This window comes from Dipteris shenzhenensis, chromosome 16, assembly GCF_047967505.1.
Source record: "Dipteris shenzhenensis isolate YYH24624 ecotype China chromosome 16, Dip_SZ_1.0, whole genome shotgun sequence".
NCBI classification, from domain to species: domain Eukaryota; kingdom Viridiplantae; phylum Streptophyta; class Polypodiopsida; order Gleicheniales; family Dipteridaceae; genus Dipteris; species Dipteris shenzhenensis.
Window position 1 is genome coordinate 41,168,535 of NC_141611.1, and position 14,326 is coordinate 41,182,860.

Below are 14,326 nucleotides of genomic sequence, written 5' to 3' on the forward strand. Positions count from 1 at the left end.
GAGAAACCTGAGAGGTGGAAAGTTAGGCTCTCTATTGAGGTCGATGGAGGATGAATCTGCATCGTTGAGTTCATAGAACCCACCTAGTAAAACAACACAATTGGCTAGTTTGGTGGGACGATCATGTGCCAGTGTGGGGTGATGATATGGACGCAATTGGCTAGAGTTTGGACGTAACATGATGATGACAAGGCAACAACATGGTGAACATGTTGTGGCAGGGGACAAGATGCTGACATGGCAACATGGTGAAGGGTGTGGCAGGGCTGCGGAACACGTTCCGGGGGGGAAAGTGCTCCTGAGGGGGGGGGCATTCCCTAGTTTTCTCTCTCACCCTAGGCACATGAGAGGTTTTCCAAGGAGATGAGGCAGCTTCCAGCTGAGGTGGCAAACGGAAGGCTATCGGAAAGCCAAACCTTGTCTGACCGTTGCAATGGGAGTACACAGGCAGGTAAGGGTCAGCCACAAATCACTCCATGGACATGTGCCCGTAAATCGACAAGGGCAAGCATATGCCCGTAAATCCGGCAGGCACGTTGAAACGGAAATGGGTGTGCGCAAGCTATCTCACTATTGAAATGCTTCCCGCGCACAATGTTTCATTTTGCATTTTCATGCTCCTCCTTTTCTCCTCTTACAAGCTTTCCTGTTCTATGTTCTCTGTTGGTCCTCGAAGCTTTTGACTATGGCGTCCCCCTCCCCCTCCCCTGATCGTTATACCCTCACCTTCATGGCCACACTCGCCGAAAAGGCTGAGCTCTTCGACGACATGGCCTCTTTCATGTCCTCCGCCGTTACGCTCTCCCCTCATCCCTCCCTCGACCTCTCCGTCGATCACCGTAACCTCCTCTCCACCGCTTTCAAACACCGCATCGGTCCCCTCCGCTCCGCCTGGCGCATCGTTTCTTGCATCGCAGACACGGAGAAGTTCGGCGACAACGATCAGGAGAAACTTGGGATCATTCGCAGCTACCTTGCCAAAATTGAGTCCAACCTCTCGCAGGCCTGCCACGACGTCCTCAAACTCCTCGATGAGCATCTCATCCCGTCTTCCACCTCGGCAGAGTCCAAAGTGTTTTACCTGAAGATGAAAGGCGATTACAATCGGTATCTGGCCGAATTCAAGACGGGGCAGGAGAAGAAAGACACTGCTGACAACACTCTCGCAGCTTACAAATCTGCTCAGGTAGAACTAAAGTTGGTTTCGTCTCTCTGGCCTGCGAGTGCAGTGATCTGATGAGAATTTAAATCCGCTTTGTTGATCTGTGCGTTCTGGCGAAGCGTTTGTTATCAACGCAGTGATTGAGGAGAACTTTTAACGCTGTGTATATCCCTTTACGTTTGTAGGACATTGCGGTCGCCGAAATGCCTTCGACACATCCTATGCGACTCGGACTTGCTCTGAACTTCTCTGTCTTCTACTACGAGATTTTAAATTCTTCGGACCGTGCCTGCAATCTTGCCCAACAGGTCTGTGGAGATTCCATAACGCGGATCGTGGATTGCATGTGGTTTTCGCGTTTCCAAGTACGTTTGTTTTTACTTTGCGACGTTCAACACAGGCGTTTGATGAAGCAATTTTTGAGCTGGATACCCTCGGGGAAGAATCGTACAAGGACAGCACTCTGATCATGCAGCTTCTCCGGGACAATCTAACTTTATGGAAAACCGCTGATGCGCAGGTATTTCTTCTTCCGTCCGCCTTGTCGAATCGTTTTTCAGGCGTTTCCACCATCCGCGTATGTATCTTTAACGACGTTTATCTTGCCTTTCTGTAGGACGACGACACTAGCGAGGACTCTTTGAACTTAAACACGGCGCCGAGTACTGAGCGTACAGAGATTGTGCCATGAAATGCTGAGGCGCGAATCCGCGGGATGCTCAACTCGATGTCACATAGGTTATACATTTGTAAACTTGTAAATGGATTCAGCCTCCCCTCACCGTACAAAACATTTGCAGAAACTGTATAAATCTTGATGGCTCAGAGGTCTTCCCTCTCCAGAACACTGTATTAGAGATCTTCCCTTTCCAATTGAACGAAAACAAACGGGAAGTATATTTGCCCTCAGAGAACTACAATTTCCTTTGATGGTGCTAAACGTAGGATGCCGCAAATCTTTTTTTAGGCTTGTTTGTGTGTAGAACTTATCAGCTAACGTTTATGACGCTGGGACGCTGCTGTGCTTTCGAATCCGTGCAGCATGCTTGTTACGTCGTCTGTTGTTTACACTCGACGTCTTAATAACTGTCGTCAAGACAACACCGTGCCGATTGTTAATGTCCAAGGTTCTCTCAACCAATTGATCAGATTTCGCATGGCAGCCTGAAGTTCTGCCACTGCGTACACAATGAGGCTTATTTTGCGTTTATATTTCTTACTTTTCCTTTCGCTAAGCACACTCAGTAGATACGCGTTTGTGTGCAATCTCGTCACGCATTCGCAATGTCGATGAGGCTATCAAGAATATTGAACGGATTGTAACGTTTTTCACTGTTCCTTTAGCCAAGCACATTTTCTTACGCGTTTGTGTGCAATCTCGTATTAACAATGTCCTGCATCTGCTCTGTCAAACAATCGGATTTGACAATCGGACAGACTGCAAAGGGCATGAATTGCCCTGTTGATGTTTCATGCTCGTGTTCGTCGGTTTGTTTAAATGTAGAGAAGCTGAGGCTGCAACGAATATCTTACGAGTAATCTTTTGTCAATGGCCACGGTTTTCTCCCAGACTTCGCACGGTTTTCTCCCAGACTTCGAGTCCATATTAAGTACTGTGGGAAAACTAAAGAAAGTTTTAGGCATGTGGCAGCAGTTGTGAACTGCTGAGATAGTCTGATCTCTTTTTGATTGTGCTTTTTCCTCCTTTTTCTTTCTTTTGCCTTGAACATAAACCTCTTTTTCTGGAAACAAAACCCGAAAGATTTGAACCCATGGACTTTTTGTCTCACTTTGGGAATGGGTAAACAGATGAACATTCAAAACGATAAATGAGTATTTGAACTCATTAATTTTTAATCTCAATGAGAGAGAGGGGGGGTACACTTTTACCTTCAAAGCCTCACGCCATCCTTATCACTAGCCTAAAGTGCATTATGTTTGTCCTTAGGTTGGTTATGTTTTAAAAGAAGGTACCTTTTGAAGGGAAGCTCCTCCAATGGTCAGTCCCCCCCCCCTTAGACATGTTGGGTCATGAACATTTAAAGGAAAATAATGACATCATTGCGTACATAGGCAATATCCAATGAAGGAAAAGGTTCCATGGGATGCATGTCCTTTAGTTAATTAATACACCCCTTGAGTCATGTGCGTTGTAGCTAGTAAAGCTTATTGTTAACTCCAAGTGTTGCAATGACTTTTTGCACTTCTTTTAAGTTGTGGCTAAGAGCCATTTTTTAATATTCAACTTACTTTATTCTCATGGGTGAGAGGGGAATCCACATAGCCTAGGGTTAAGAGCCTTGAATTTTTTATCTCATTTGGGGAGAAGGGGAAAAATCACCTCTAGTGTTTAAAAGGAAGCTTTGTACAATGAAAGTTGTATGGAGTCTCCCTTGACCCCATAAAATACTTGTTTATGGTAACTCATGGTGTGGCAATGGTGTGGTTCTTGGATACATTGTGTGCTAATATGGAATATTGAATGATGAATCAACAAATAGGGCCCCCCAGTTAGTAAAAATTCGAATTAGTATTAGTATGTGTGTGGGAGGACACGAATTAAACTAAGGTTTATGGTCAAATTAACGTAAGTATGTGTGCTGCCCCTCACCGCTCTTGATCTTCCTCTAGAAGCTTCTTCTGCGTCCGCGTTAAATCCCCCTCACCGCCCTCACTCTGTGCCTTATGCTCTCTCTCTCTCTCTCCCCCTCGCGCCTCGTGTTTTCTCTCTCTCTCTCTCTCTCTCTCTCTCTCTCTCGCTCCCTAATGCACTCTCTCTCTTGCTCCCTAATGCACTCTCTTGGAGCTTCCCTCTTGTTGCTGCTCCTCTTGGCCCCTCACATCGCTCATCAATGGGGAGCCATTCGCTTCCCATTTCCTTTTCATGTTGTGACTTCTCCTTCATTATCTGCCTCTAACATGCACTCACAAATGGGGGAACCGTTTTCATTTTTTGTATGCTGGTCGATGGGCCTGCGTTGAACTTGCCTTTTTCTGTTTTCGACACCATTCTCTCTCACAATTCATCTACTGTTGCTTCTCTCTCTCTCTCTCTCTCTCTCTCTCTCTCTCTCTCTCTCTCTCTCTCTCTCTCTCTCTCGTATGCATAAGCTTAATTGACCTATGCAAACAACAAACCTTCAACTGGAAGTCGAGCAAGCTTGATTTGTAGATGTGAATTTTCTCTACGAAATTACGAACCCATTGCAATTTGTCCTACTTGAAGCAGATATGGGGTTTGGGAGATATGAATTTTTGAAGGCAGAGGAGCCATTAGGAGCCTTTTAGGAGCCACAATCAGGGTGATCTCATAACTACCACTTCTAAAGAATTACAAAAGAGTACATGCATTCATGGGACATTTGGGCTACTGCCAAAGAGTCATTCTAAATTTAGTCACCTTGGCAAAACCCATGATCTCATCTGCAGTAGTGATGAGGAGTCATTTCAAAAGGTCAGCTCCCATCCTTAGATCTTTTAATTAGGAAATTTGGGTTCCATGTGAATATTGGTGTATCCAAATATTCCATTGGATGTGTGGTAACCCAACTAAGGGAATTTAAACTTGATTGTCTTATTTTCTTTATTAGTAGATAACTAAATGATGTTGAGAAGAATTACACCACCATTGAGCAAGAAGACCTATCCATGCCCTATATAGTAAGCAATATGCTAGCAAACCATTTCAAGTGCTATGTAGATCATTGAGCATTAATCAAGTTGAAGTCTACTTGGTCAATAAGCCATGCAATACCAGAAGGATTTCAAGATGGTTAATCATCCTCGTGGAGTTTGAGTTCACAATTGTGTTGCACACAATTTAAGGAATGCAACATTATATTGCAGATCATTTCCCCAGATGCTTGACAAAAGTGGTCAAAGATGAGACTTCGAATGACATTCCTAATGCTAATCTAGTGTGACAAAGCTATGGAACTTCTTGACAATGGGTTGGCCTTAGCAGAATCTCAACAGAAGAGAGGCAAGAAGATTGATAAAGAAGTCCGCTCGCTATTAGATCATAGTAGGAGACATTTATACCAAAAGGAAAGAATGTCATAATGAGGAGATATGTCACAACTGATGACAAACAACCTTGTAAGAGGTGCACTGCGGAACATTTTATAGAAGACATCACTATTTGTAAGGTGCTCAAATTAGGACTATGGTTTCTCATTCTATTCAAGAATTTGAATGACTATGCTAAGGGATGTGATGTGTGCCAAAGAGCATCAACTCCTCTTGGACAAGACTGCATGCCTCACAGCCCTATCATCTTATTTGCAACCATTTGATAGATGGGGACTTGACTTTACAAGACCCATTCAATTGTAATAAGAGGAACTCATGCAAGATATGTCATAGTAAGTAACTAACTACATGACACAGTGGAAAAATGCCAAGGTATTAAAAAATTTCCATCCCAAGTCCCCCCAAATAAGTTTAGATCCTGGGGTGCCAACTCAATATGTATTATGTTATTGCCCTCGTCCAAAATCCAGGGTATGGGGAGACAAGCTCCAAATAGGATATGCATGGATTTTCTTTAAAAAATTTCAAATATGGAAGGGAAAAATATGAAACTATCTTGTCCCCCCTCCCACAAAATATAAGATATATACCTTGAAAAATATGTAAGATTTTAAGATTTGTACATATTTTTCATAATATGTGAGGCCCAAGGGGGGAGGGGGGGTCTTTTGGATGAGGGGGGATAAAATAAAAGTACACTAAAATAGGAAGACATATCTCCTTTTAAATTAATATAACCATTTCCACAACAAGACAAAGCACCTACAGACATGCACACAGAGGCGTTTACTCAACTAAAAAAAAACTTACAGGCTCGACTATTTGCATGTCTATTAGCACATCTACAGACCCGCGTCTAAAGGCATGTCTACATAGCAGATAGACACGCCTATAGATGCACATATAGATGCGTAAATAGACGCTCTGCTAGAAATTTTAAAAAATGGATAGACGCATCCATAAACGCGTTTATAGATGCATTTATAGATGCGTTTATAGACGCATCTGTAGATGTGCAAATAGACACCCCTCGAACAGACAGACGTGTATATAGATGTATTTATAGATGCCCTGATAGACGCGCTACATAATATTTTTTAAATTTTTTGTGCTTGAACAGAATGCTGTGTATGTTGTGTATGCTATTTAGTTACAGGAATCCCATTTCCACATTGTGTAATTCAATTCTTAGAGCCAACCGCATTTTAATTAGCACTCTTGCAAGCACGTCTATAGCCAATAATTACAATTCCAAATAAAACATTACAACTCCAAAACATTTAGTTCATAAGGCATTAATTGATAGAACGTTGCACAAGAAAACTGAAAGCCAAAAAAATAAAAAGAGTGTGTATTAATTCATAGCTCAAAAAGTGCTTGTATGTACATATAGCATGAAGCTAAGCCACGTCCTGTGGCTTCAAGTACCAAAAATAAGAGGAGTGTATATACAAGAGGCACGAAGCCAAGCCAGTGGCTTTAAGTACAAAAAAGAGTAGCTAGCACTACTTCTACGACTAATCTAAGTTCCCCATGTCCTCGCTTCCCTCTACGCTCCCTTTTGCGCTCCCTTCTTCGCCTCCTTCTTCCTCGTCTTCTTCCTTATCTTCTTGTGCAGGGTCCTGTAAACAAGGGACAACATATATCAATGTATGAAAAATCAAATCTTTACTTATAATATTGACATTATTTAATTACTTTCAAATACCTCGGGGGGCGCTCCAGTAGCCCAGATATACTACTCCTCAGTAATCAACCCGTCATTATAGAAGTGCCCCTATGTATCTCCTCTGCGATGGTGGTGGTGGTAGGCTGTCTCGACAAGAGTAGGGTACCTACCCACGATATCAAGCTGCAAGATGACACAATTTGCGGAGGGGTTAGTACAAAGAAACAACCTCCTAATAAACTACATAAACAATATAATTTGAGATCGATACTTATAAATTGGGCCTCCCATGATTCAACACCCCTTGCTCTAAAATGCATGCTTCCACATTGCTCCATTTGGATCCTTCGTGCCTCTACATGCTGCAGACTGGGTTCCTCCTTCGTTGACTTCATTGCTTTCTTCCACTCACGCTTGTGAGTGGTGTGGGGCGGGCCCCTTGGTGGTTGACCTCCCTCGAGCCTGGCAAGCAACGCTAGTGCCTGCCTCTTAAGCGAAGATCTTTTATTGCTAAGTATCGTAACAATCTTTGACTTGGCCCATTTATCTGTGAACTGAACATTGGGGGGGTTAGGATACCTAGAGCGAACAGCAGCGATGGTCTCATCAGCCAGCCTCTTTGGATGGTCTTTGTAGTGAATAAAGCAATCTCTGTAATTGTTAGCAATTACAGAGCACATGAAGGCCATGATGTCCTTCCTCCGTGCATCCATCAAGATGCCTCTTGTCTGAGTGATGTCATAGTAGATTGTACCATCACCCGGAGGCACGTCTAAATCATCTGAATCATCCTCATCCCCACCACCACCCCTCCGAAAGCATTGTGCCATGCATCCCCCACCACTCTCCTTGCTACTACGCCTGCTACTATGTTATGTTGAGCTAGCACGCTGGCCACTCATAGCTAGAGAAGAGACTCTCGATTGCACGGGACTACGTGGACCACTCGTAGCTGAAGAATCGAGTCTCGACTACACTCCCATATGTCAACGGCTCTGTGAGGCAGAAGGGCCTCCTGATGGCACGGGGGAAGGGGCCCTTGATACCATGTGGGAAGGGGCTCGGCTCTGTAGTCGACTGGGCTGTGTTGACTCCATTGGGGTAATCTCAGCTAGTGTGGGGTTGGGGTGGTTTGGAGTCTGTAGTGCTGACTCCTGGGGGGTGTTTAGAGTACCCGTCATGTAGCTGTATAACTCCCCAGGACTAGGAGGCTGCCCCAAAAGGTTATATAACTCCCGAAAGATGGTCTCCCGAAGATCAGGTGAGCTCGAAGAGCTTCCTGGCCACATGATGAACTGGAAAAAAGAAAAAAAGAAGATTACTGATGAACTGAGAAAGAAAAAGAAGAGAAAAAGAGAGAAAAAGAGAGAAGGAAAGAGAGTAGAAAAGAGAGGAAAAGTGGGGATAAAAGAGAGGAGAAAGGAGAGGAAAAGAGAGGAGAAAAAGAGAGAAAAAGTGGGATAAAAGAGAGAAGGAAAGAGAGGAAAATAGAGGAAAACAGAGGAGAAAAAAAGAGAGAAAAAGAGAGACGAAAAGAGAAGGAAAGAGAGGATAAAAGAGAGAAGGAAAAAGAGAGGAAAATATAGAGTGCAATCCCTTTTTTCAATCATGCTTTCCCTTTCCATCATTCATGCAATCCCCTTCTTCAATCATGCAATCCCTTTCCATTATTCATGCAATCCCTTTCTTCATTCATGCAATCACTTATTTCCATCATTCAATATGCAATCCTTTTCTTGGAAGTGGAAGTGGAAAGGGAAAGGAAAGAGGAAAGAGAAAGGAAAGGAAAGGGAAGGGAAGGGAAGGGAAGGCCAGGCCAGGGAAAAATAACAGAGCGCATCTATCTTCGTATATAACGGTGTGTCTATAGACACGACTATTTGTTTCCAAAAAAAGAGTAGACGCGCTCTTAGACGTGCTCTTAGATGCCCTCTAAGATGCGTCTATAGACACGCTCCGATAGATGGACTATTCTAAAAACTCAAAAAGGACATGCGCCTGACATAAAAGCACAACACTAGTACCAAAAACATTCGTTTCTTGGATACGACAAAGGACGAATCCAAAGAGAGCAACTTTCAAAGAAGATCAACCGTAAAGAGACTTACCTTGGATAGAGGTATGGAAGCTTCTTGTCCTTCTTCAAAGCTGCTTCTCTTTCTTCTCTTCCTTGTTCACCCTTTGCTTCTCTTTCTTCTCTTCCTTGTTCACCCTCTTCTCTTGTGTGCTTAGAGATGATTGTGTAAGCCTGGAGATAAGTGTGGGTGCTTGGAGATAAGTGTGGATGCTTGGAACTGTGTCTGTTAATAGCAAAGCAAGCTGCGCGATGTAAAAAGTATGTGAAGAAAAGCAAGCACACTAAAAGTAGGCTTGAAAATCGCGTCTATAAGCACATCTAATTGCGCGTCTATATACAAGTCTAAATGTGCGTCTATTTGCGTGTCTACAACACAGTTTACACGCGCCTATAGACGTGCACCACAAAACAGATGTGGTTTTAGATGTGGTATTAGGCACGCCACAAAGTTTTAAGATTAAATATTTGATACAAGAGCAAATTTTTTGGGTTGTTTATTTGTAGGATGTCTTCATCTTCAACAACTAGCTCTAGTGAGGATGAATCCCTCCATATCCACCATCACGAAATGTGGTTGGAGCAAAAAATCAAATGTATGTGTGATCAATGTCAAGGAACCATGTATCGTGCATGCAGGATTACACTCAATCACATCTCAAAGTATGGAGAATGGGATGTGACCGTAAACATGGTAAGTGTTAAAGAGTTAAGGTTGATTGAGATACCTATGGGTGCTCATATATTTGAGTTATGATCCCGTTTTAATTTAATACAGGATGCAGTGCCACACTCGCATATGTTGCCCTATGCTCATCGTGAGGAGGCAAAGCGTCGGCGATATGAGGTAGGATCTTCAGGAGGGACCGTTACGGATGCATGGAGTGATGGTGATAGTAGCCCTCCACCATTACCTCATGAAGCTGTGGAGGAGGAGGTGTTTGATGATATGGTATGAGATTTATATGTCCATGAATCCGACGGGAGGGATGATAGCATGGAGTAGAGGACGATCTTTTTACCACAGCATCGACTCCACTGTTTGAGGAGTGCACATTCTCTATTCTACGTGCCTCCCTTAAGTTACTAAACTTGCAAACCATCTATGGATGGAGCAATGCAAGTTTGAATGCATTACTCAAGTAAGCTTTAAAGTCTATTTTGCAAACATGGTGAATTATGCTAGTGGGTCAATTACTCGAATGATTTTCCTCATTTATGGTTTTCATGTGCAGGCTATTGTGTAAAATGCTTCCAAGGGAGAATAAATTACCAACCTCAAGAGATATGGCAAGGCAACATGTGACCTCTCTTGGAGGATTAGATTACAAGCTCATCCATGCATGCGTCAACGATTGCGTTTTGTTTCGTGGACTGTAACATAAGAATGCAAGAGAGTGTCCTACTTGTGGAGAGGCAAGATATAGAGTAGATCTCAAAACTTTAGACGTGCCTCGTAAGGTTCTGCGACATTTTTCCATAATCCCTTGCATCCAACATATGTTCAAGTGCAAATCCATTACAGAGCTCATGTCATGGCATTCCTCCCATCGATCAACCGATGGCAAGTCGAGAACTCCCGCAGACACTCCTGCGTGGAAGCATATCAAAGACACATGGCCAAGCTTCAAGGAAGAACCTAAGAGCTTGAGACTTGGATTGGCTATAGACGGTGTGAACCCATTTGGTCTCAAAAGCACCTCTTACAGTGTATGGCCAGTGATATTGGTGAATTATAATCTTCCACCCTCTATGGCGATTAAGAAAGGACATGTTATGTTATCCCTTCTAATTCCAAGTAAACATAAAGTCAAAAATCCTAATGTTTATTTGGAGCCTTTGATTGACAAGCTAGATATACTTTGGAGAGGTATCGAGGTGCATGATGTGAGAAGGCCTCCCTCATCATGAGACTTCAACTGCAAAGCAGTCTTGATGTGGATGATGCATGACTTCCCAGGCTATGGTGAGTGTTCAAGTAAGCATTGCACTTCTAATTATGAGTAGGCAAAGGATGTGGCACCCTAAACCCACCTTCAACTCTTAATAGTGTGTATTATTCAGGTCTCACTACATCGAGTTACCATGCATGTCCTGTTTATGGTCCTTCGCTTGTTGCCTCACGGGCAGACGCATTGAATAAGGTCATCTATGAGAATCACCATCGATTTCTCCCACCTAATCATCCTAGATATGTTGCCCCTTGGAATGAATTCCTCCCACAATCACTCACTGCGGGAGATTGGATGAGAATTTGGGATGGTTCCACGACTCCTCCACCACTTACCATGAGCCGATAAGGGTTTGTAACTATTAACTGGAAATAAAGATTGCCTACTAACACTAGCTTTTGTTTAGATACTCCATCTTTTATCGTTTACCATATTGGTCCCACCTCAAGATCAATCACCTGCTTGATCCCATGCATATCTTCAAGAATGTGGCATCTACCATTTGGGAACATTTGAATGGGACACGAGATTCTGTAGGCATAAGGGAGGATCTATGTACCATAGGGAGGATGCGTGAAGCTTGGCCACAAGAGAGACCAAATGGGCATGTTTTTTTACCTCGTGCACCGTGGAGGTTATCAAAGCTAGAGATGGTGGCGGTGAAGCGCGCTATTACTACAATTCGTACTCCCACTGGATGCATGAGGTGTTTGAAGGGGGCCTTTACAAAGAGCAAGAAAAGAGGTGTATAGCAATTATATGGCTTGAAATCTCATGATTGGCACAAGATGCTCCAAGGAAGTATTTTATATGCATAACATCTTTTTCCTTTCAAATTTGTGAGTGAATTAGAAGCAACTAATCAACCATTTCTCATGTGTTCAGTTCATACTACCTACTAGCATTTCTCGTAGTGCATCGAAGGACGTGAAGGATTGTATTTACAAGATGGGTGAGTTTGCGAGGTACTTTACATAATACAAAATGTGATGCGTATCAATGCTCCATGCAAGGTGTTCATATTGCTAATATGGTGTACTTTTTCATTTCTAGGTATGTGAGCTCAAAGGAAATAGATCCCACCATGCTTGAGAATGCTCGAGTTATGTCAATGGAGGTGGTTTGTTTAGTGGAGGAGACATTTCCACGTTCTATTCTCATAAGCCAACTACATCTCATAGTGCATTTAGTGGATGAGATTGCTATATGCAGTACTATACATGCACGATGGTTGTTCTTTCTCAAGCGCTTCATGAAGACCTTGAAGGGTTTCGTGAGACAAAATGCAAGACCCGAAGGTAGCATGGCTGAGGGTTGGTTGGTACAAGAGTCACTTGTATATATTTCTCAGTTTCTTGTTGATGTGGATAGCTCTCTCCTACGACTATGGAGAGATGATGAAGACCTAAGGATGACCTCTATTGTGCCTCAAGGGAAAGGATGCAACGAAGTAATAGACATGGAGTTGCTTAATAATATCAACCTCTATTGCGTGCTTAATAGTGATGTGATGAAAAGATGGGTGACAAGATATGAGGATGCAAAGGCAAGAAGACAAGAAGAAAGGGCCCTCTTTCAAACACACCACGGATCTCATGTGCCATATCCTCAGTATCTAAGAGCACTTCCAAAGCATATTCATGTGGATTGGCTACTTGACGAAATGGAGAAAGCAGAGAAAGACGAGGGGATGCATATCACAATGGAAGAATGGGAGTATGCTAGGGGATGCATGAGCAAGGTCGGTATATAGAATGTTATGCATAAGTTAGGAGCTTTCAATAATTTAGATTGCTTATTTAATTGATTTTAGTGCACTATGTTCAATGCTATATGGTGTGAGGGCAAGCATTTTCAAATACAACGGATTGATGATAAGAATAACACACAAGATTGCGGCATCATCGCTAGCTTTGAGGGAGCCAATGAAGCCATGGATGATTATTGTGGCATAATCCAAGATATTATTAAGCTTGACTTTCGACTCTTCTTTGTGTATGTTTTGGATGTAAAGTGGTTTAAGGACATGGTGAAAAGAGGCCCTAATGCAACAATCAAACACCATGCAAGTGGCTTTGTAACTATTGACTCCACAAAGTTTTGGCAAAGTAAGAAGGACACACTAGTACTATCGCAACAATGTGAACAGAAACTGTACACACATATAAAAATACTCACTTTTAAATATTTGATACCTTCGATGCAAGGAAAATAACATGATTATATTTGTGTTTGAATTAGGTTGTCGATCAACCAATGGTGGATAATAATATATGGTGGCATGTCATACCTATTATGCCACGTTCCAAAGTGATGTATAGTACATTTACTAATATGGAGCGTATGGAGGATGATCATGGCCATGGAGGTGATGATGACCGTGACACAAGAGAGGAGGATGATCATGAGATAGGAGATGCAGATATTGAGGCCATTACCCGTGAGGACGAGCCTACCATTGGTGATGCTGATTTCGATGAGCACATGAGTAGCACAAGTAGTAGTGGGTTGAATTTATTTGTAGATCTAAACCATTAGAAAAAAAGGGAGCTCATTTTGGGGCCTTTTAGAAGAGAGAGAAAATAGGCTCTCAACCAATCAGGAGTGGGCCAACGTAACGTTGAAAATTCAATAAAAGAAGATGAAAATAAGAAAAAGAAATAGTACTATGTGTTCGTAGAAGCATGTCACATTAATGAGGTGATCTAATTTGAATCTTTAAAAAATTTATTTTCTATGCGGAATTTGGTGATTCTGACACTGCTGACGCGTCCGGAACAGCCCAAAACCCCAAGAACGGCACTGGAAACACTAGAATCGGACATCTGGAGTCCCGGAACGGCCAAAAAGGCCGAAAAGTGAGATTTGCAGAAAAACGCGATTACCATTCGGCCTTTTTTGGCCGTTTCCGGGCCTTCGGATGTCTGATTCCAGTGTTTCCAGTGCTATTCTTGGGGTTTTGGGTCGTTCCGGACGCGTCTGCGGTGTCAGAATCACCAAATTCTACACAGAAAAGTGTTGCTCTTATATGAACATTGAATGTAAAGCATGTGAAAGAATATATTTATTCCTTTCCACACTGACATTTCTCACGCAAGTATCCATATTTTCTTGCTTTTGTAGAGAGAGAAAAGAGAAAATAGTGAATTTCTTATAGGGTCCCAAAATGAGTCCCCTTTTTTTCTAATGACTTATTTGGATTTTGAAGTAGATAGTTTGGCAAGGGTTGATCTCATTGAGGATGAGATTGAACCGTAGCCCATCATTGATATTGGCAAAACTATTTTACATATTGTCTCATTCTCCTCACCTCACTTAATTTTTGTATATGTGGGTTTGCAAAAAAGCATTGATGTTTTTGTTAAAATTATGTGCTTTGGTAATCATGGGTAATGTTTGGAAAGCAGTGATGTACATTTACCAGCCTACACCAAAAT

The 14,326-nt window shown here is 42.5% G+C and overlaps 1 protein-coding gene across 1 annotated transcript; it reads left to right on the plus strand.

Annotated features, from left to right (window-relative positions):
* The first annotated feature begins 598 nt into the window (after positions 1 to 598).
* LOC147892960 (14-3-3-like protein G-BOX factor 14 lambda) lies at positions 599 to 2,118 on the plus strand. Its single transcript, XM_087387782.1, has 4 exons — positions 599 to 1,186; positions 1,348 to 1,470; positions 1,563 to 1,682; positions 1,779 to 2,118. The coding sequence occupies exons 1-4, from the start codon at positions 686 to 688 to the stop codon at positions 1,851 to 1,853; spliced, it is 819 nt and encodes a 272-aa protein (XP_087243908.1). The 5' UTR covers positions 599 to 685; the 3' UTR covers positions 1,854 to 2,118.
* The last annotated feature ends 12,208 nt before the right edge of the window (positions 2,119 to 14,326 follow it).